The following is a 21,108-nucleotide window of genomic DNA, read 5'->3' as shown; positions in this document are numbered from 1 at the left end:
TCTTGCTCTGTCTTCTGTCCTCTTCTTCATTTTTTCAGGTCACCTTTCAATTTTTGTCACTGTTATGAGTAACTTCTATTGTATGTAATCTCAAAAGTGTATAAAACAAAAACAGGTCACATGCTACATGTTACCTTTTATATTTATATATATAATTTCAAAGTCGTGTAAGGTGTACATAATCAGTCAAAAAAAAGTGAATTGTTTAATTTTTGAAGATCTGTTTGAACAAAGTTTCAAGGTACTCATTATGCCGAGTACCTTGAAATTTATTTTCAAATGATTCCTTTTCTTATTCACTCCAAAATGAAGCTCAAAATGTTAAATTTTTGAGTTCAATAACCTCTTCTTTAGCAGTACAACAGTGCACCATGAGATGCATCTAAATACTTGAGATCAATACCTAAAAATGGTTAACAGTTGGATTAAAATTCATGATTAAAACTGTGATGTAGTTTAAAAAAGGTGAACAGAGTGTTTTCCTATGAACTCAGGAAAATAATAAGATGCTGATATACTTCAAAGTGTTTGATAAATGCTTGTGACTACTCATTCTTGTGACTAAACTTACAAATGGTACATCTTGCCAGTTAAGCATCAATGATATATGATTCTGAATGAATAACAATTTTATACATGCCAACCAGTGTAGGGTTCCATGTCTGAAACAGCGTGAAGAAGATAACAAGAACAGTTTTTGTCTAATCTCAGACATCGTTTTCACAAATTGTGGTCTTGTATGCATGTGAGTTGGTCTAGTAGTCACTGTAGGCATGGCCATTTGGGAGAACCCACCTTACATACACGATTAAGCTAAAGGTTTATGTAATTGAAAATGGACATCTACCAAACAAAATGACACATTTAAAGGAACAAAAAAGATTTGGAATTTTGTTATACTCTTTTACTACAAAATTGTTTTTCCATCATCATTTGTTCATCACATTCGTCCAACATTTTGAGTATTTTCCTTTCTAAGGTTTAATCTCAATCACGATGGACGCATCTACTGGTTTACAATAAATAGGATGATGATGATACCTTCTGCACCCTTTACATTTTTCTCTACCATCCTTTTTCAGCTCAACAAATTCTAAACCTAAAATTACCTCTAGTACTAGTATATACTTTGTAATAATAGATATAAGGTTTAAATATATCACTGGTAAACATTCATAACATATAAATTAATTATCACTTAATTAGTGAACCATAATTTAAATAAATATATTAGAAATAAATAAGATTAAGATAACTTGGTCAAAAATAATTATATTTATTTTCAATATTTAGTTATTTGAAGAATAGTCTTATTTATTTTAATATTTATTTTACTTAGTTTTGACTAAATCGATGTTAGTCTAACACTAATGAAAATAATTTTACTTATTAAAAAACTTAAAAATAGTTAGTATCACGGTGAACTTTAACGTTTAACGTTAAACATACTCTATTAGCCTAACACAAATATTTTAAAAACAAAATAACCCGCATTGGTTTAGATATACTAAATCAATTTTATTAACATCCAAAAGCAAATTTTATTAGTGTCAGACTATACTGATACTAATTCTTATTAGTGTCGGCTGAACCAATATTAATTTCACAATAACATAATTATTTGCTAAGTTACAAATAATTTTTATTTTTAATTAAAAAAAAAAAAATTAATCTTTTGTATCGTGTTACAATCAACTAAACCATCATAATTTGGTTGGTTAAGTTATGTTTTATTGTAATGATTATTGCTTTGAATACTTAAATGTTTTTTGTTTATGGGTAAAATTTGTCAAGAAACTAATACTAGAAGCAAGGTAGTAGTAGCTCTCGGAGAAAAAAAAAACAAAAAATCAAGCATTATAAAGAATTCTCCTTTCACCGTGTAAACAAACAAGTACATATATATAGTCGTAGAAAATTTACACAATTAAGTAAAATCATATAGGAGTTCATTCATAACTTCTAAACAAGGACAGTGGAAATTTGATCACTTTAAATTTTAAATAAGAACGATAACATTCATGTTAAACAAAAAAAGCTTATGATTAGCAAATAACCAAATGAAAGTATATTTCATTATTGCAAAGAGAGAAACTGTTTTTTACCTATCATCATGGATCCAAGCAAATCCAGGTCTGTTTTCACTATGCAAGTGTTCAAAATTCCATCAGATTTAGATAAAACAATAATTTTAAATAACTTAATGAACCAACTAATACATGTTTCAAACTATAACAAATAAAGTTCTCATAACTACAACAAAAACACCATGGTAGTCCTAATCGTAATCCAAAATTAGCAAAATGCTTTGTTGACTAATTAAACCTTCTATCCAAGTCATATAAAGTATATTCTGATTTGTTACTACAAATATAATGTCCAACAAAAGCGACAGAGAAGCATGAAACTAAATCAATTTGCCTCATGTTACAAATGCAAGAAATCCCAGCTCAGCAAGCACAAACATATATTTGAAAGTAAAACTTTGCATACAAAGCAACATGCAGAAATAATAACATTATCTGACATATAGTAAGCACCAATTCCAACCTTACATCACAAATACATTATTCTCACCCTCTAAAGTAATTGGTACCACAACTTTTTTAGTTAAACAGATAGAAATTGCAACATTGAGCATAAATGAAAATAAAGAATTGTAATTGGATGTACACTAAAAAAAAAACTATCAGTAGACAAAGTCTTTTATAATAATGAAATTCCGTCAAAAATTGCTTTCATTGCATTCATGATTGTCGTTGTCTGTCGATATCACCTCCACAGTATCACCTACACAATTGTCATTATCACCTTCTTTTCGCATCTTCCTTCTTCTCTACTTCCTCTCTTTTTTATCCACCTCCTCTTTCTTCTTCTCATTTTCCTTTTAAGCATTTCTAATTAATTTATAACAAATACATAGTTAGATTTTGTAGGATAATTGATGTCCAGTTTATTGATAGATTTACTCACAAATTTTAAAAAGTACGATTATCGATGAATTTACCAACCTATTTTATAAAAAGTAAATTAACAATATATTTTTAGAAATTCAATTATCGACAAACTTTAAAAACAATCCATTATCGATGGATTTACCGAATAATTTTACCATGAAACGATCAAAGTCCAACGCGAAAACTTTGGTACTCATTTTATCGACAAAATTTAGCAACAAAAATATTCGTTGATAGTAAATATTATAAATTGTTACTGACATATATTTTTGTTAGTAATAAAAATTATAATTTATTGAAAAATATTATCGACAAATTTTATTGATAGATTTTCATTATTAAAAAATATTTTATCGATAATTAAAATTCTAAGATTCATCAGTAAAATTCATTGATAAATCAAAATTATTGATGTTTTTTTTTCTGCTGATAAATCTTGTCAATAATTTAACATTTTCTTGTAATGTCTCATTCTTCTTCTTTACATATATAAGTGATGAGTTAGGGTACTTACAAAGATACTTCAACATTCAAATCAATAATACGTCAGAGCATAAATAAGATAATATAATCAATAAATAATGTGTACCTTGTAAATAATGTCTTATTTACGGTACTCTAATAGCCCATTACCTAGAGGGGTCTGGATTAGTAGGTACAAGATGTCTTAATATTGATTAGTGTTTTATACTGTCTTAAACGTGACATTCCATTGAGTAGTTATTCTATGATTATATTGTCTTGAATAGGTGACCTCTTCTCGTCTTATACTATATAAATACCATCCAAAAATAACATTCGTATACTCCCACACAAATGGTATATTTCTAACAGAATTATCATCATTAATCTTAGTTTGAGCTAACAACATATATCATTCTACACCACACTAGAAATCTTGAAAAACTTGGAAATATCGATTATTTTTAACCATGATATGTTGGAAAGCCCTAAACTACTCATGGAAATTCAAACAATTAACAATGGCCAGTTCTAGATCATCTAGTGAATAAACAATGCAAAAACAACAAAGAATAATTTTATTCCAGTTCATCTAAACATATAAGATACTTTCTCATTATCCCTTAATATAACTTAAGAGATTCAAGAATTAAATGAATTATGACACTAACTACACAAATAAAATTTTTGTTACAATGAATACACAAATCACTCATTTTTTGTCTTGTCTTAATCTCCTATAACAGAAACAAGAAAACTCTATACTTCATTGATAGCAAAAGGTATTGTTACAAAAAAGGAATATAAAGGAAGCAGAAAACCTAACTAAATCAAACCTATCTTTATTGGATAATAGGTACTCACGCTATCAGAAACTTGTTGTAAGGACAGGACATGACATCGGAGTTGAAAAATGCGAGGGCCGTTTTTGCGAGAGAATCGAGTTTGAAGATCTTTCCATATCTCATGAGCGGTGGAAGTGAAGAGGATGCTTGTACAATCTCTTTCGAAACTAAGTTGTATAACTACGAGATGGCGGCACTATTTCCCCTAGAACAAGCTGGGAAAGAAGGATCATTGTCCGATGGTGGGGGTAGGGTTCCATTGATGAGTGAAAGTTTGTTCTTGACTGAGAGAGCAACCCTTATCACATGACTCCAAGTGATGTAATTTGTGTTATCTAAGGATTAAGAAGTAAGAAGAAGGTCAGGTCTTTACGAATGGTGTAAGAAAAGGGGATGGGTAGGATCTTGATGGGGTTCTTTAACAGTGGTGAATGAATTGTTGGTGTCGACAATGTAAGATCCGGGAAAATTAAATAAATAAATAAATATTTATTTAATAAATACAAGGGCGGAAATACCTAAGTTAATTAATGTGGAGAGAGAAAATAAGGAATAGTATTTGCTCAAGTGGTTGAAAGTACTTGACTATTATGAGAAGATTTGGGTTCGAGTTTTATGGATACTATTAGTGTGTGAATTTAATTGTTTTATTATTTTAATAATATGCGGGACCATATGCAGTGATAATATAATCCTAGAAGTATAGGAATTATCATGAAATATGAATTGGTTGAATGGTTGTGCATTATACTTTGTAATGTGAAGGTTGTAGGTTTGAACCTTGGCTAGAATAAAATTATAAAATATTATATTTTTGCCTTAGGGACAAATTTGAGTAGATGAAAAGTTGGGGATAAGTTCTATGAATCTGGACATAGACAAGGGGATTTATGGGAGTTGATTAGCCATTAAAGACATAATTAGTTCAGATTTAATTGTTTTAATTTAATCAAATTAGTATTTTTTTAGGGATTTAATTAAATTATTATTTTTGGGTTTGGGTCATGTGGCTGTTTTTAATTTTTATTAGGGTTAAATATGTTTTTGGTCCCTTAACTTTTAGTAAATTTTGGAATTAGTCCATTTTGAAACTTTGGACCAATTTAGTCATTGATCTTTCGAAATATGTGGATTTAGTCCTTTTAATCAAATTTTGGTAGGTTTATTGGATGTTTCGTACGCATTTCAGAATTGTATTTGAGTTGTTTATACTGTTTGACACATTTTTGCTTTAATGTTAAATCAAATACTATTATGAAACGCACTTGAAATGTCAAATAAACTTAACAAAATTTGATTAAAAGGACTAAATTCACGCATTTCAAAAGATGGAGGACTAAATTGGTCCAAAGTTTCAAAATGGACTAATTCCAAAATTCACTGAAAGTTAAGGGACCAAAAACATATTTAACCCTTTTTATTATTATTATTTTCTCACTGCTACCACATGAAAATAGGGAACACCGAACCTTTGGGTCTTTTAAATCCTAAATCTTTAGTTAATTGGGGAGACCATAAGCATAAAGAAAAAAAAACACTTTTGAAGGTTAAGGTTATCTTAAAGAGTGGAGTGACGACGGCAGAGGAAACATTTTTTAGGGTTTTTGAGTGTGTAGAAAGAGAGAAAAAGAGAGTGGCAAGAGAAGGAATCGTGGGAAGCTGTAGAGAAGAGAAGTGAGTCAACAAGAGAGAAGTGTTGGAAGAACTACTTCATGAGGTAGGGGAAGCTTGACCTTGATCTGTGTTGTGTTTTATGCTTGTCATAGATTCTAGAATATTATATGTTTCCTTGCTACGCGTGGTATTGTTAAGAGTTTTCTGGGTGTTGAATGGGTAACGGGTGTAATGATGGATATTGTACCTGTTGTGGGTTCTGTTCCTTTGCTCTCTAATTGTGTTTTAATCTTGGTGATTGGTGGGCTACGATATGCAACAAGAAAGTGGATGTTTATCCACTCTAATTTACGTAGAGGTGGGTTCTCCTTGCATGATCAACCCAAGCTCGTGTTTTATGTTGTGTGAGCATGATGTTGGTGAATGATAGGGCCATGAGTGGTTTGTTTGTAGTGCATGAGACTTAGTTTTCCTCTCTTATGACTTTGGGATGCAACAGGTTTTGTTTGGGGTTTCATCTTTTCAACTCTTCTTTGAAGCTTTGTTGCATGAGCATTTAAAAACCCATAGCATGCATAGAGAGTTACTCTTTGTATTTTATGGTGCAGTGTGTGACTCATGCATTTTGTTTCATTACCCAATCACATAATTCATGTAAAATGGTTTCAGAACTTCATCATTTTGGTTTCAAAAATTCTTTGGTCGTTTTTGATTAATGTGAGTGTGATGCCAATGCTTAAGTCCACACGATTAGGTTACGCCAGTTGCATAATGAGTCCTTTGGTTTTGAAATGGTGCAACACTGGAGTGTTTATATTATGGTACATGGTGGGTGTTTTTAAATGTGTGGTACAACCAACTTTAATTATTTCACGTGAGGGGTATAGGATTCCATGGTATTCAGAAGGTTGTTTTTGTTTAATAGGTTTTTTTTTATACGTATGGGTCCCACTAGAGGTTTAAGGTGCATTAAAGTATTATTATGGTGTCATTGGGATGCGTGCTACTTATATCCTTCCATAATTCATAATGGTATCTATTTGTTTTTTTTTACGTGAGTGGTTACGTAATTATATTTTATAATTACAATTCCAATTTATATTAGATTGGAAATTTAAAGGTGTTGATTGAAATGTAATATAAATAATATGGTTTTGATATTATAAATAATTAAAGTACATTTTATTATATATATATATATATATATATATATATATATATATATATATATATAAATTATAAAAGTTCTTGAAATCTAACTCATTTTGTGGGGATAACAGGGGTATTCATAATTTTGAATGTTGTCATATTTGGGGTAATGCAAATTTTGTTGATTGTGATTATGGTGCTTAAGTATAGTACTTGGTTGCAAAGTTTAATATTATTCGAAATGTCTTATTTTCCTAAATTTTGTTTATATATCCTTGTTTATAGTTAGCTTACTCCTATTTGTTGTGTATGTGTTTGTTATTTGTGTGATGATCGTATGACGTATGTGTGATATGGGAGCGGGTGACCATACAGATGATTCGGGCATGGAGTAGATTGACGAGAGAAAGGGGTGAACTCGGGATTTCATTAGTTTTTATTAAATTATTTAAATTAAATATTAAAGATGTGTAATTTATTTTATTTGTCGTTGGTATTTGAACAGGTTTTGACAATCGAAGTTTTGAATTATGATATTTAATAAATCCAAATTCTAAGTTTTTCTTTAGTACGGTGCAAAAATAATCGTTTTGCTAAAAGTATATATTCTTTTATAACTCATCTGACATCCAATAAAATTGGGGTGTTACAGACAGTGGAACCCATAGAAAAGCACAAGAACAAAAAGAAGGACAAAGAGCGGAGAAAAGGAAAACCTAGAAAGAGAAACGAAGAGAGAGAGAAAGAGAGAGAGTTATTGTTCTATTGATACCATATTACATAAACAAGAAAACTCTTTAATTGATTGATCAGAAAAGGTACAATTACAAAAAGGGAATATAAAGGAAGCAGAAAACCTAACTAAACCAACTAAGCTAACAGAACATAACCAAACCAGAATAAGGTTAGGCTAATAACTCCTTCTATGACTACGTCCTCAAAACAAGTAACAAAGAACTCTACACCAGTGCAGGAAGGGCCTTTGGCAGCGGTTGTTTTTAATATTCTGCACCGGTTCGGGAATCGAAGCATATTGGGGCGAGGCCAAAAGAGCATAGCTTTTGGCCTCGGTTAAGAACCGAAGCCACAGAGACCCCTTCTGCCTCGGTTTTCACTGCACCCGAGGCCATAGACCCTGCCTTTTGCCTCGGTTTTCACTGCACCCGAGGCCATATGGGCTTTTTTTTTTTAAATTCAATACCCTTTTGGCCTCGGTTTTGCTTGCACCCGAGGCCATATGGGCTTTTTTTTTTTTTTTAAATTCGATACCCTTTTGGCCTCGGTTTTGGTTGCACCCGAGGCCAAAAGCACGCTTTTTGCTTCGGTTTTGGTATGAACCGAGGCCTTATATGCTGTTTTTTTTTTAAATGCAGTTTCTGTTTTGGTGTTATTCCCACATTTAAACCTACAAATTTTGTTCAGCACCCAGCACAGACCAGAATAGACCAGAACAAAATATTTTAAAACACATCCACAATTCAAATTCATTTAAAAGACAATTACAAATCATTTACAATCAAGATACATGTTCTAATCAATAGTATTGTACATTTCAATTATATATTTGGCACATGCTATCCTACCAAACTTGATGGACTTTGCGGGAATTGCTGCAGGACTCTTGAATGTCTACAAAATAATAGATTAAGTTAAGTTAGTATATAAAAAGGAAATATTGCAAAGTATTCATTTTAATTCAAATATATATTACCGTTTTCCAATTTGTTGTAATACGAGCATGCACAGTGGTTGTCATCCATTGCATTATATAATAACCGCACTCATATGAGCCGGTTTGTCTATTACACTACATTATATTAACAACGTTACAATTAATTAAGGAAGAAAATCAAGTAAATAATCATGAAGATATGGATAGGAATATCAAACCTGGAGAGAACACCATACAAGACCTTTTGCCTTAGCCGTTGATCTCCCTAACAACATGTTATGTGCAGCAATTGAACTATGATATAGGGAATAAGTTAGGATATTTTTATATAACATGTCATATTCATAAGATTGATATTGAGGTTCTTACCAATCTATCACTTGTCTAAGATGGTTGGGGGGAGGGCGATGCAAAGAGCAAAACCACACAGCAAGGTTCTCCCTTAGGGAAACCACAAGTAACTGCCAATGACGCCTGATAAGAAAATAAATTCATTGGTATGCATTAAAATGACTGATTATATTCATAAGTTAACAAAAATGACTTACCCAGCAACATAAGGGACAAAATAAATTTCTTTTCCACGTTGAAAGCATTTGGTCACATATGCTTGGATGTCATCAAACTTGTTGCCTTCATGGGTGAGTTGGGGGTCTATAAACCCATATAGATCATTCAGCCCCATAGTCCGTCACATCTTCTCTCAGTTGCATGCCATCTAAGGTTTTTAGCGTCTTTAGGATTTGCAAACAAACGCTTAAGTCTGGGCACGATTGGAAGGTACCAGACTACTTTCAAAGCAGATCCTTCCTTCTCTATTTGACCATTATCTTCACTGTTTCTTTTCTGCTTGTACCGTGATGACCCACACTTTGGACATTTTTTCAAATCTTCAAATTCTTTTCTGTATAATATGCAATCATTAGGACATGCGTGTATCCTTTTATACTCCATACCCATCGGACAAAGAATTTTCTTGGCGTCATAGTTTCGAGTGGGTAGAGTATTTCCTTCGGGAAGCATTTCATTCAAGAGCACGAGCAATTTTGTGAAGCTTTTATCTGTCCAACTGTTGGTCGCTTTCAAATTCACAAGTCTTAAAACCGCTGATATTCGCGTGAACTTAGTTGAACCAACATACAACGGAGTTTCCGCATCAGCAGACATCGTCTCATACACATGCGCTTGTGCAAAAGCTTCTGCACCAACATCCCGTATCATGTCCTCCATATTGTCTTCTTCTACTTCTACTTGCTCTTCAAATTGCTCTTCCCATCGCTCTTCCCGTCGCTCTTCCTGTCGCTCTTTCATGGAAGAATTAGCAAGATATTCAGTCCGAGAAACAGTTGGAATGTGTATTAATTCGCCGTGCCATGTCCATATTGTATAACTTCTAAGGAAACCATCACAAATAAGATGTTCCCTAACTTGAGTTGCATTCAATTTTCTTCCATTCAAACAATTGACACAAGGACATCTGAACTTCACCTCATCATCACTTCTCCCCTCATAACGTTGCGCAAATTTTATAAATTCCTCTACTCCATTCTCATACTCAGTGCTAATACGTGGTAAATTAATCCAATCTCGATCCATACTGAAATTGTGTGATTAATTTCAGTAATCTTTGAATCAATGCTCATGTCGTAATGAAGGTGTGACCCTATCCCATTTAAGAAGATTCACTTTCTTTATTTTATTGGTACATATTACTTTTAAAATACAAATCTTAAATTTCACGAAATTTTGCCAGCATTTCGCATTGGCCTTCAGGATACACGAAATGAAAGTGATTATAAACCACAATCAAATATGCACCCGAAGATCAATACAAAACACAATTGACAAATATTCATGAATTTTAAGATCTTTATTTTAAAATATATATATATATATATATGCACTAATAAATTACTAGAAAGTGATTAATCTTCTTAAATTATCCAATCGGACAATTCAAGATTCAATACATTTAAATTATTAGTATTGTATCCCCTTATATCTAATTTTAAAAAAAAAAGGTAGTTTTTTCAACATAAAAACTCGGGAACAATACATAATTTTCGTATTGAATCTCAAACGGGAAACTAAGGCTAACTCACAAATCAAACAAATATTTAAGTAAATAATAAACCACACACACACACATATATATATATATATATATATATATATATATATATATATATATATATATATATATATATATATATATAACATATTACTAATACATAATAAACAACAAAATCTTACAAAATAATAGAATTAAGAACCTGGGAGTGTGAAAATTGAATGACAATGGAAGATGATGCACACCCACGATACTGAGGTCTTCAAGAGCTATAAGAGGTAATAAAATAAATAAGAGACCGTAAAAATAGCAAAAGAAAAACGCAAAAATCAACCAAAAATGTCATCAAAATGCAAAACAATTACCTAAATCATAAAAAAATATACAAAACGAAAGAAAAAATAACGCGTTTTGAATTTACCCCGGACAGAATTGGCGGTGCAACGGTGGTTGGAAATGGCGAATGAGGCGCAAGATACTCGCCGGAGCAGTCACACGGAGCAGCAGTGCAATGTTTGTCGCCAAGTGGTGGCTGTGGGGAACCGTGGCGAAGTGGGGCGACGAATGCACGACGGAGGGCGCGACGTACGCACAACCAGAGGCAGCGGTGGCGCGCAGGAGGCCGCAACAGAGGAGCGACGGTGGCGCGACGGAGGCCGCAACGAGGGCTGGACTGTGGTGCGACGGTGGTTGCTTCCTTTTCGACGGTGGCGCGACGGTGGCTGCCTCCTTTTCGCCTGTTGTTCGGTGGCGGAGCAAGACCGACGACCTAAACTTCGTGGACGGAGGCGCAATCGGCGATGGAGAGGTCGCCTGACGGAGGGCACGGTGGGGGATCCCTTCGCGAGAGAGAAGATGATGAACAGTGAGGGTTCGCGCGATTTGGGAACATAAATAAAGGATATGGCCTCGGTTCTGTAAACACCCGAGGCAGAAAGAACGATAGGCCTCGGTTCTTCGCCACCCGAAGCCAAATCTTCCGTTATAGGCCTCGGTCCTTTGACACCCGAGGCCAAAGTGTGTGCTGTCAGTGGCAATTTTGTAAATCTGGGGGCCACAGATGGGTTATAGGCTTCGGTTGGTTGAGAACCGAAGCATAAAACTGGTTATATGCTTCGGTTGATTTGGGACCCGAGGCAAAATGCTGAGAAAAATTTCAAAAATGCCACCGCCTCCTTATAGGCTTCGGTCCCGCTGTAACCGAGGCCTATAAGGCGAGTTAAAAAGCCCATTCTGCACTAGTGCTAATATAAAATATAATTTAAAGTCATTAAGTTACTTCACGTTTTGAATAAACGCAAAGACTTAACTCAACCACAAAATAATACTTAGCAACTTATGAACACTAGAAAAATATAAAGCGCTTATGTGTGTTTCAACTTTTAGTTTGAATCCTTTATTTAGGTTGTCGAAGATAATCGATGCTTAATCTTATTTTTCTTGGATTTTCTTCAATATTCAATATCAAACATGTAGATCATGCGTTGTGTTATTTGAATGGAATCTTTAAAGAAAAATTTACATATTTTGTAACTCTATCTTCGCTTCATAAGAAAACAATTCAAAAACATACAATAATAAAAGCATGATTATATTATAAATCACAACAAATTTCTTATGTTTTTTTTTTATGTTCTGATATAAGTATTGTAAAATATAAACTTTTTATATAAAAAAATCCTTTCATTAGTCATTCAAAACGTATATGATATTACAAATTTATCAATCAGATTGATTTTATCTCTAGAATACCTTTATGATTACGATTTTGGTTACAAAAGATATCTCAATGTGTAAAAGTTCATTGAGCTAATGATATGATAAGCTATAGCTCACACAAGACATGCATTACAAACTTCATGTAATAATACATATATCTATCTTACTAGCTTCACTACAAGAAAATGTATGCTTCATTATTAACTAATTTTAGTTATCAAAAGTTGTTGGTCACTATAGTAACAAATTTAGATACTAGTTTAAAAAATAAAAAATTATCGGTTACTAAAATAGTTACTTTTATAAATAAATAATTATAATTGGTCACTAAATTAGTCATTAATTAATTAGAGACCAATTTAGAACCTAATTCATTTTGGTAGCCAAAATCGAGGGAGCTAATTTTTAGTGACCAATCTTCTTTAATAGCCAAAACAATGATAGCTAATTTTAAAGACCAATTTAATGATCAATTATAATTTTTTATTCATAATAGTTACTATTTCAGTAATTAATAATTTTATACTTTATAAATTTGTATCTAAAATGGTCACTAAAGTGATTAATAATTTTTAATCATTACAATTGGTTGCTAATAAAACATTTTCTTATCATGATTGTTCGATGTATGTTACTATTTAAACTCTTTATAAAAGTTAATAAGGATTAGACCTTTAGATGCATAAGTTCTTGTTAAACGAAACCTCCCATAATTGACTTCCTTCTTCTTGAAACTTCAAACTTCTATTTCTCAATCAAAATTATGAAAAAAAAGTAATAACTTATTAAACCAATGACAATAATAATTTGATTATCATAATATAATAATTAAAAATAAATTAAGATAGTTCATTGTATAAAAATTGTGAAAACAAAGATAAAACAAAATCTGATATAATATTTTAAGTAATTATGACACTTAACTTTTTGACAATTCTAAACCGATGAAACTATTAAAAAATAACATTCGTTTGAATGTATATTAGATTCCAATATATCTGTTGAGTTTTTTTACTGAATATTAAAAACATATTATTTTAATACTTTAAAGATAATTTTAATATATTTTAAAATTTTAAATTTAATGATCATCGATATATTTTGATTTGAAAGTACAACAAAAGAGCAATAAAAAAAAATCAGTAAAAAATTCAAATAATGGATCGACAATTAACTTAATCCAATGCAATTGTGCTTTAATAACTGATATTTTTCTTATTTAAAAGCCCGAGACAATAGATAAAGAAAAGGAGGGAAGAGGATTGAAATAAAATGAGGCATCGTAAATATTTGAAACGAAAGGAATAGGCCATATATTACAATTTATTGATAATATAAAAAGGGCATAAAATCTCTCTCCGCTGGAACGGACTTAATCTATGTCGTAATTATCTTCATAAAATTAAGAAATCGAATGATGTGACCGAAAAGGGTGAGAGAATTGCTTGTATCTTGCTTTCAACATTCACCGCCGAACTCGTTTGTGGCACCACCTGCGTTTAAAATGAAAACAACATAAATTATAAATCACATTAAAAAAAAAATCATTAACAAATGTCAGTAATTGATGTTAGCTTTTGTATTCAACAGAGTTTTGAGAAAAAAGCAAAGGTACCTTGGTAGGTTGTGCGAAGGAATTCTCATCCATTACGTTGTCTGATGTAAGCACTGTCTTTGTACAACCAAATTGTTGTCCCACTGGGAACCCATCTATGCTTATGTCAATCGTCTCTGTGCCTCTTCCGAAGTTTACTACCTGTGCAGATCAAATTCAACAACTCAAACATACATTTCTTTATCAAAGCTAATCTAATTAAAGACATGTTTTTATATTGTTTCAGAATCTTACCTTTATTCTTATGTAATTTTTATTCTCTGTAGAATCTTTCCAACTAATTGCAGATGCAATAAGTTGATTAGATGAAGTAGTGTTGAGTGTTGAGGGGAGAAATGTTGCTCCACTAGACTCAACAAAAAGCTTTTGCACCCAATAGCTGGGTGTTCCATACATCTGATAAGAGTCGAACACAATTGCATCGGGAATCCATCTGAAAAATCACACACAATAATTTCATCAACCTCATCTTATACATTCCAGCCAATAAAATCTTCTGGGTAGATAAAAAATGTGGTAAATGGTAGAAAATTACTTCCTATCGTTTATATTTGAGAAAAGTGGTGCATAAGCAACCATGTCGACAATATCACTGCATCAGAAACATAAAAAAAACATGTTAGAATATGGTTAATGTAAAAAAAAAAAAAAACATTAAAAGAAAAAAAAAGAACTAAACCTGTTCTTTTCAAGGCCAATAAGAAATGCAGCTTCAGCCACAGCAGCCAGGAGACTTCCATTTCCAGCGTCTTTTCTCCATACAGCAAACTCACTCACAAAAGCCTATATTCATTATATATATTCACGTATATCAAACTATGCATAAATCAACAATGAATATAGAGTTCATTAAAACTAAAAATTGATCAAACCTTTGGACCAGATCGTGCGGTGCGATCGAACTGAGTAGACATGGAAAATAAGTCTTTGGAGGTTGTGTAAGTCTAACAAAAACAAAACATTGAGAAGTATAAGTTGACAAATGAAAAAACACAAATATTTGAAGCAACAAATGAAAGTTCAAGAATTAATATTTACATGAAAATCAAACAAATCAGCTGGATGCTTTAATGGTGTGACAGAAGCATCACAATTTGAGATGAGTTTAATATCTGGGTAGGCAGATCTTATAGCATCATGTATCTTAAGGTAATTTGCTGCAAAAAAGAAAAAAAAAAAGTATAAAAAATTTTAGTAGTTAAATCAATAAATTTAGAATCGTGACATATATGTGGTCATAGAATGATACCTTGATAATTGGAAAATTCACAATCTTCATTTCCAATGGCAACATATCTCAAATCAAATGGTTTAGGATGTCCCAATCCAGCTCTAACAGAACCCCACTTTGATTCAGGAGACCCTTTTGCGAACTCAATGCCATCAAGGGCATCCTTTTAATACAAAGATTTCAAAACATGAGCACTCAATTGTATATACAGTTTCAAGAATACCAAAAAGAAATGAGTATCAGAAGAAAATTATACTTGCACGTAAGGTCCCAAATCTGATGGATTAATTTGTTCATTACGGCTGAAACCTAAATCAGAAACACAATTAGTTAGAAAACAAAGATAAAATCAAAAAATTTATGTTGTTGGGAATGAATCTGAGCTATGGCAAGAAGAACATCTATATAATATACCAGCGTTGAACACCCATATGGGCAATGCACCAAGGTCCTCTGCTAGCTGCAAAACAAATATTAAATCATTATATTTATTTAAATAAAGTAGGAAAATTTTAATCATAGTTTTAAAAAAACAATCAAAATTGATTTTTTAACTAAATTTTGACAATTCTCTTATAATCTCAAATAACATTTTCTAAATAATTTTTCATTATTTTATTTTTTTTTATATTTCAAAACTATTTAAAAGATATTAAGTTGTAGAAGAAAATTTTCAAAATTTAATTATCAAAATGTTATTTTCCAAGAATAATAAATACTCACTTGGAGATATTCCAAATAACCAATTCCATCGTCACTCCAATAGTTCCAAATATCATTGTTGTGACCTGGTCTCTCTTCCCATGCTCCAATTGTATCTTTCCACTGATATTTGTTTTGCAGATGATATCCTTCAACGTAGGTGCCACCTAATTAATGCAATGGACAAGGATAAACAGAGTTAATTACATTTTATAATTATTAAGTGAATCTTATATATTGCTACCTCGATATATATCTAAATCACATAGAATCTGAACATACCAGGAAATCTCATAAACTTTGGTTTCAAATCTGCCACCATTTGAAAAAGATCCTTTCGGAAGCCATGACCCTGTTTGAAGAGAAGATATTTAATTCATGTGAAGAAAAAGAAGAATAAAACAAAATAGATTAATAATTACTAACCATGTAAGTGTCCAATGGCATGACTGAGATTTGGTCAAACAGGTAACTCCCTCCCTTGCTTGTCGTTATTTGAAGACTTGAATAGTGATTCGTAGCCTTTGCTTCCACCTCTGTCTCCACCTTTCTCCATTTTCCATCTTCAGGAACTTGCCTGAACCATCACAACAAATATTTTTAACTTCACTTTTATTTTCAACGATTCAATCACGAATGATACGATAAGTTTTGTAAAATAAGATTGGAATTATCTTTTGTACCACTGATTTTAAGTGTGATCTCCGACAATAATTTCAACAATGTCTTTTAATTATGTGAAAATATCAACTTACGTTATATTTGATGAGACCTCTATAACACCAACACCTGTGAATGAAAGTTGAAAATTAAAGTCTCCTTCCTCTCCTTCTGATTTAATATGATACACCACCTTATACCTTTTTCCTTGCTCGATATTCTGATCACGAAAGGAGCAGTTTTAGAACGACAAAAATTCATTCATACAATAAACTATTAACATTTTCTCAATTTCTTATGGAAATAAAAGCACAATGTTATGTGAGTTTGTTAATATATCATTTTTTATTTTTTAAGAAAAATACGTGCATGTGTGAATATGAAATATATATTATAATTTTGCTTACCATGCCCCAGTAACCAGGGTTAGAAATACCAACGCCACCACTTGGACAAGGGTTCTTATCATTACAATGCACCTCCATTTGTAATGCAGCTTTATTACGCTCAAAACATGAGCTATCATTAATTGATACAGAAATGAATGATTCATTTCCTATAATTGACCAAACATTCAAGGTATTGTTCGGGCCTCTAACTTCAAATCCTAATATTATTAGCAGAAAAATTCAAAAATCGGTTAAAATATACTGAAATCTAATTTACTTCGATATGGAATGAAAAAACAAGATTAAGAAAACTTAGAATTAAGGAAATAACCTTTATTGCGAACAAGTTCTGCCCACAGTCCTCCGGCACAAGCATGATTAATCTCCTGCAAAAATAATTTCAATGAAATTGGTTACTTTTAGGAAATTCAAATGCAATTGGTTTTTTCTTGTATGTATTAGATTTGTTATAACTAATCTTTTATTTAAAAGTTTCTTGATAGTTAAAAATTCAGTTTTAAACTAAAAATTGTATATGTTTATATATAAGTTAATAAACATAATAATTAACTTATACAGAAAATTTAATTCGTATGCGATTACATAAGTAATTATATAACTAAAAATCAAACAGAGGTAGTTGACATAATTCACAAAATAAAACATAGAGATGCAAGGAAAGTGTAATCATGACCATCTTTATATATATATAAAAGTACCTCAACGAATACTCCAAGGAAAGTGTCAGGAATTGGAATTGTTTTTGACGAAACAGTAGTAGCATTATGAACAATTAGGGTTGAGTTTGCATCAACACAGCAATGCTCAAAACTAAGAAAATAAATGGCGAATAAGAAATAGAACATGACATGTAATGAAGCTTTTGAAGAACAAGACGCCATTCTTAACAAATATTATATGATGATACATTATTGTCTAACAAATAGACCATATTTATAAGCAAGAAAAAAACCTATAAAAGGAAAAATAAATTATCATGCTTATCTATTATGCCAGGAAGGAAAAACTTTAAATCCTTTAAATAGTTTAAGAAAATTATAATACTTATAACACTTTAACAAAATATACAACTATCAGTAACAAATCTCTTATTATTATATATTTATTGTCACCTTCTCATCAAAGTAACATATCAAACTAATAACTTTATTGCATAAGTACTACAAAGTAAACTTTAATCCCAATATACAAAGGTTTAATTTATTGATAATATAGAAACATTCTGTTGTTGGCAATTTTGAATGGACAACAGAATGAATAGTATAAAATATAAAAATGTCTTATATTGATATATAAAAAAATATAAAGTATTATTATCAAGAATAAGGAATTAATTAATGTATGAAGAGCTGGTTACAGATTTGTGCATTATTTGAAACATTCCTTTTAACACATCTTCTGAAAATTATAAAATCATAACTAAAACCCACTAAATTATGTATTAATATCTACAACTTTTATTATTTTGACTAAGTTTTAATAAATAATATAAATTAATCCCTCATTTTTTTAATTATTAAGTTTGTAAAAAAAATCTATAATTAATATTCTTTAATTAATTATATCATTATTTTTTATTAATTAATTAATTTATTTATTTATTTATTTGTACTTGTGCAGTTTGTTTACCAAGTTAGGATAAAGAAAGTTTGTCGTTTCTTATTTGTATATAAAATCTTAAAAGGCAGATAATTAGAACTCAGCAAATATGTTTACAACTTTTAAAGATCTGTTCTAAATAATTAGGAAAATCATCATGAAAGATAATATTGTTTTAAAGTATGTGTAGTTCCTTTTTTTTTTCTCAAAAAGTTTTTTTTTTTCATCCAACCTATTAATGACACAAGGATACCATTTCTTGTTCAGATATGTTTTTTATATCTGTAAAATAGTTTTTATAATTTTAGTCTCGATAAAAAAATATATTTTTCTTCTTAAAAAAATTCATTTTTGTTTTTATCTTAATAAAATTTGTTGATTTTTGTTTTGATACTTTAAAATACTTTTTCTTTGTTTTTCAAGACTTGAAATAGTTACTTTTATTTTATAAATGAATAAATAATATTTATTCCAAAGATATACAAAACCTTTGGATATATATATATATATATAAAAGCTTTTTCAAATGATATTTTTACTCGTAATAAACATAATTCCTATAAAAATAATATTTTAGTTGTAATTCTTTCAGAAATATCCAGACAAATTTAAACACCTTTGTTATAGGTTAGTGAAAATTTTATTCTGTAACAAAAACCTACAAAATGTCAAAATTTATAAATAACTCTGGAAAAATTAAATTTCAAATATTGCACCTGTAATATTTTATATGTCATCTTATGTTTAAATAAAAATGTTAAATTTGATGTAACATTAATTAAGTAGGACAAACTGTTGATATTGTACTAGTTATATTCTAAAAATCTTAAGTATGAATATACACGTAAAATAAAAATTTATTTTTATTTATTTGACTGGTCATCTACTCCTTGTAAAATTTATGTTAAATAAAAAATACCTTTTAAAACCTACTACCGACAGAAACATATTCACAAACTAAAATGCTCATACATTAGAATCTAAAAAATAAAATTGTGACACTAAACTAATAAAATAATAATTAATTCAAAAAATAATTTAAGTGTTTCTCGTTGCTATATTCTAAAAAGACAATGAAATTTAAGAGAAATATAAAACCTCATAAAAATAAAGAACATGAGCCCTAAGTCAAAGAAATTATTCTCACTCTCAACCATTCTTTTTAGCCATTTTATTAATTTTTAAAGATCATTAAGGTTGAGGTATCTCAACTCAAGTGTCTCGCATAAATATATATAAATATAATATTGTTGATTAAAAAAAGAAAAAACAAGATTTTATCCCAAGTCTCATTGGCATTTAGTAGAATACTTAACAAATGAACCAAAATAAGTAACAGTCATATAAAAGTTGGACAATATATACAACCCTCTAAACATAGAGGTTCCAAAGGCACTAAAAAAAAGAATAGAATTAAAAAATACTTGTTTTTAATGGTAAGTATAGGAAATGAAGAAAAATCACCCATATATTCCTTTCAAACATTAGGAAAAAAAGATACATTGCCTTTTTGGTTTATTAGTTATCTACTCAAGTTTTTTTTATAGGAAATTTACTTTAGTAGAATAAATTACACTTCAAGAATGTAAGTTTTTTTCGTCGGCCAAAATCGGACTTTACTAGTGTAAAACCGACGAAAAGAGCATGATCTCGTCGGTCCAGCGACGGTAACATGGACCACGCCCATCTCCTGGATGCAAAACTCGTTTGCGTCGGCCAAATAGGGACGAACATTTGCTGCTTGTTTATCGTCGGCTCAACCGACGAAAACATATAAAAAATAAAATAATAAGTTCGTATGCGTGGGTCAAGCCCACGAACACCTGAAAATTTTTCAAAATTTTGCGTGGGCTAAGCCCACGAATGATTCCCTATGCGTAGGTCAAGCCCACGAATGATTTAAATAAAATATCTAAAATAGAGGGCTTTGCGTGGGTTTAGCCGACGCAAACAATTTCCCTTATAATTGTTGGCGTGGGCTTAGCCCACGCAAATGTTTATTTCCAGGCACATCGCAAAATCTGCATCCAACAATACCAAAACCTGCATCCAGACACATTTCAAACAATAATTCAGGGTATCATTTGAATCATTTAGAAGCGAAATTGCAAACACAAAATTAAGTAAATTGTGACTTTAATTAGATCAAATTACAGTCCCACAAAAATCTACAAGTCTAAAATCCACAGAAGACAAGTCCACCTAAAAAGCTTATTCTAAAAACCTAATTTGGATCTCATAACCAAAAAATTACTCAATCAATAGGGATTCAATCAACAATGTAGTGAAGTTCAATCAACAAGAATACAATAACTAACCTGGATGCTTCAAAAATCTGTTGGGTTCGAACAAAAATCCGTAAACCGTGCTTACGAAAATCCCTAAATCTGCGACGAAGCTCG

General features: G+C 30.8%; 1 protein-coding gene across 1 annotated transcript; it reads right to left on the bottom strand.

Moving 5' to 3' along the window:
• Positions 1 to 13,725: 13,725 nt before the first annotated feature.
• Positions 13,726 to 17,988, bottom strand: LOC114190462 (alpha-L-arabinofuranosidase 1-like). The gene is made up of 17 exons (XM_028079359.1): positions 17,806 to 17,988; positions 17,418 to 17,472; positions 17,105 to 17,304; positions 16,793 to 16,917; positions 16,464 to 16,614; positions 16,320 to 16,389; positions 16,059 to 16,204; positions 15,750 to 15,795; positions 15,592 to 15,644; positions 15,354 to 15,498; positions 15,143 to 15,261; positions 14,977 to 15,048; positions 14,784 to 14,887; positions 14,640 to 14,696; positions 14,339 to 14,537; positions 14,105 to 14,245; positions 13,726 to 13,982 (listed from the first exon to the last, which is right to left on the bottom strand). The coding sequence occupies exons 1-17, from the start codon at positions 17,986 to 17,988 to the stop codon at positions 13,884 to 13,886; spliced, it is 1,965 nt and encodes a 654-aa protein (XP_027935160.1). The 3' UTR covers positions 13,726 to 13,883.
• Positions 17,989 to 21,108: the final 3,120 nt, after the last annotated feature.

The sequence above is a fragment of the Vigna unguiculata genome, chromosome 1 (genome assembly GCF_004118075.2).
Source record: "Vigna unguiculata cultivar IT97K-499-35 chromosome 1, ASM411807v1, whole genome shotgun sequence".
In the NCBI taxonomy this organism is placed as follows: domain Eukaryota; kingdom Viridiplantae; phylum Streptophyta; class Magnoliopsida; order Fabales; family Fabaceae; genus Vigna; species Vigna unguiculata.
The sequence above is the reverse complement of the archived record's forward strand: the minus strand, read 5'-3'. Positions and strand labels throughout refer to the sequence as shown.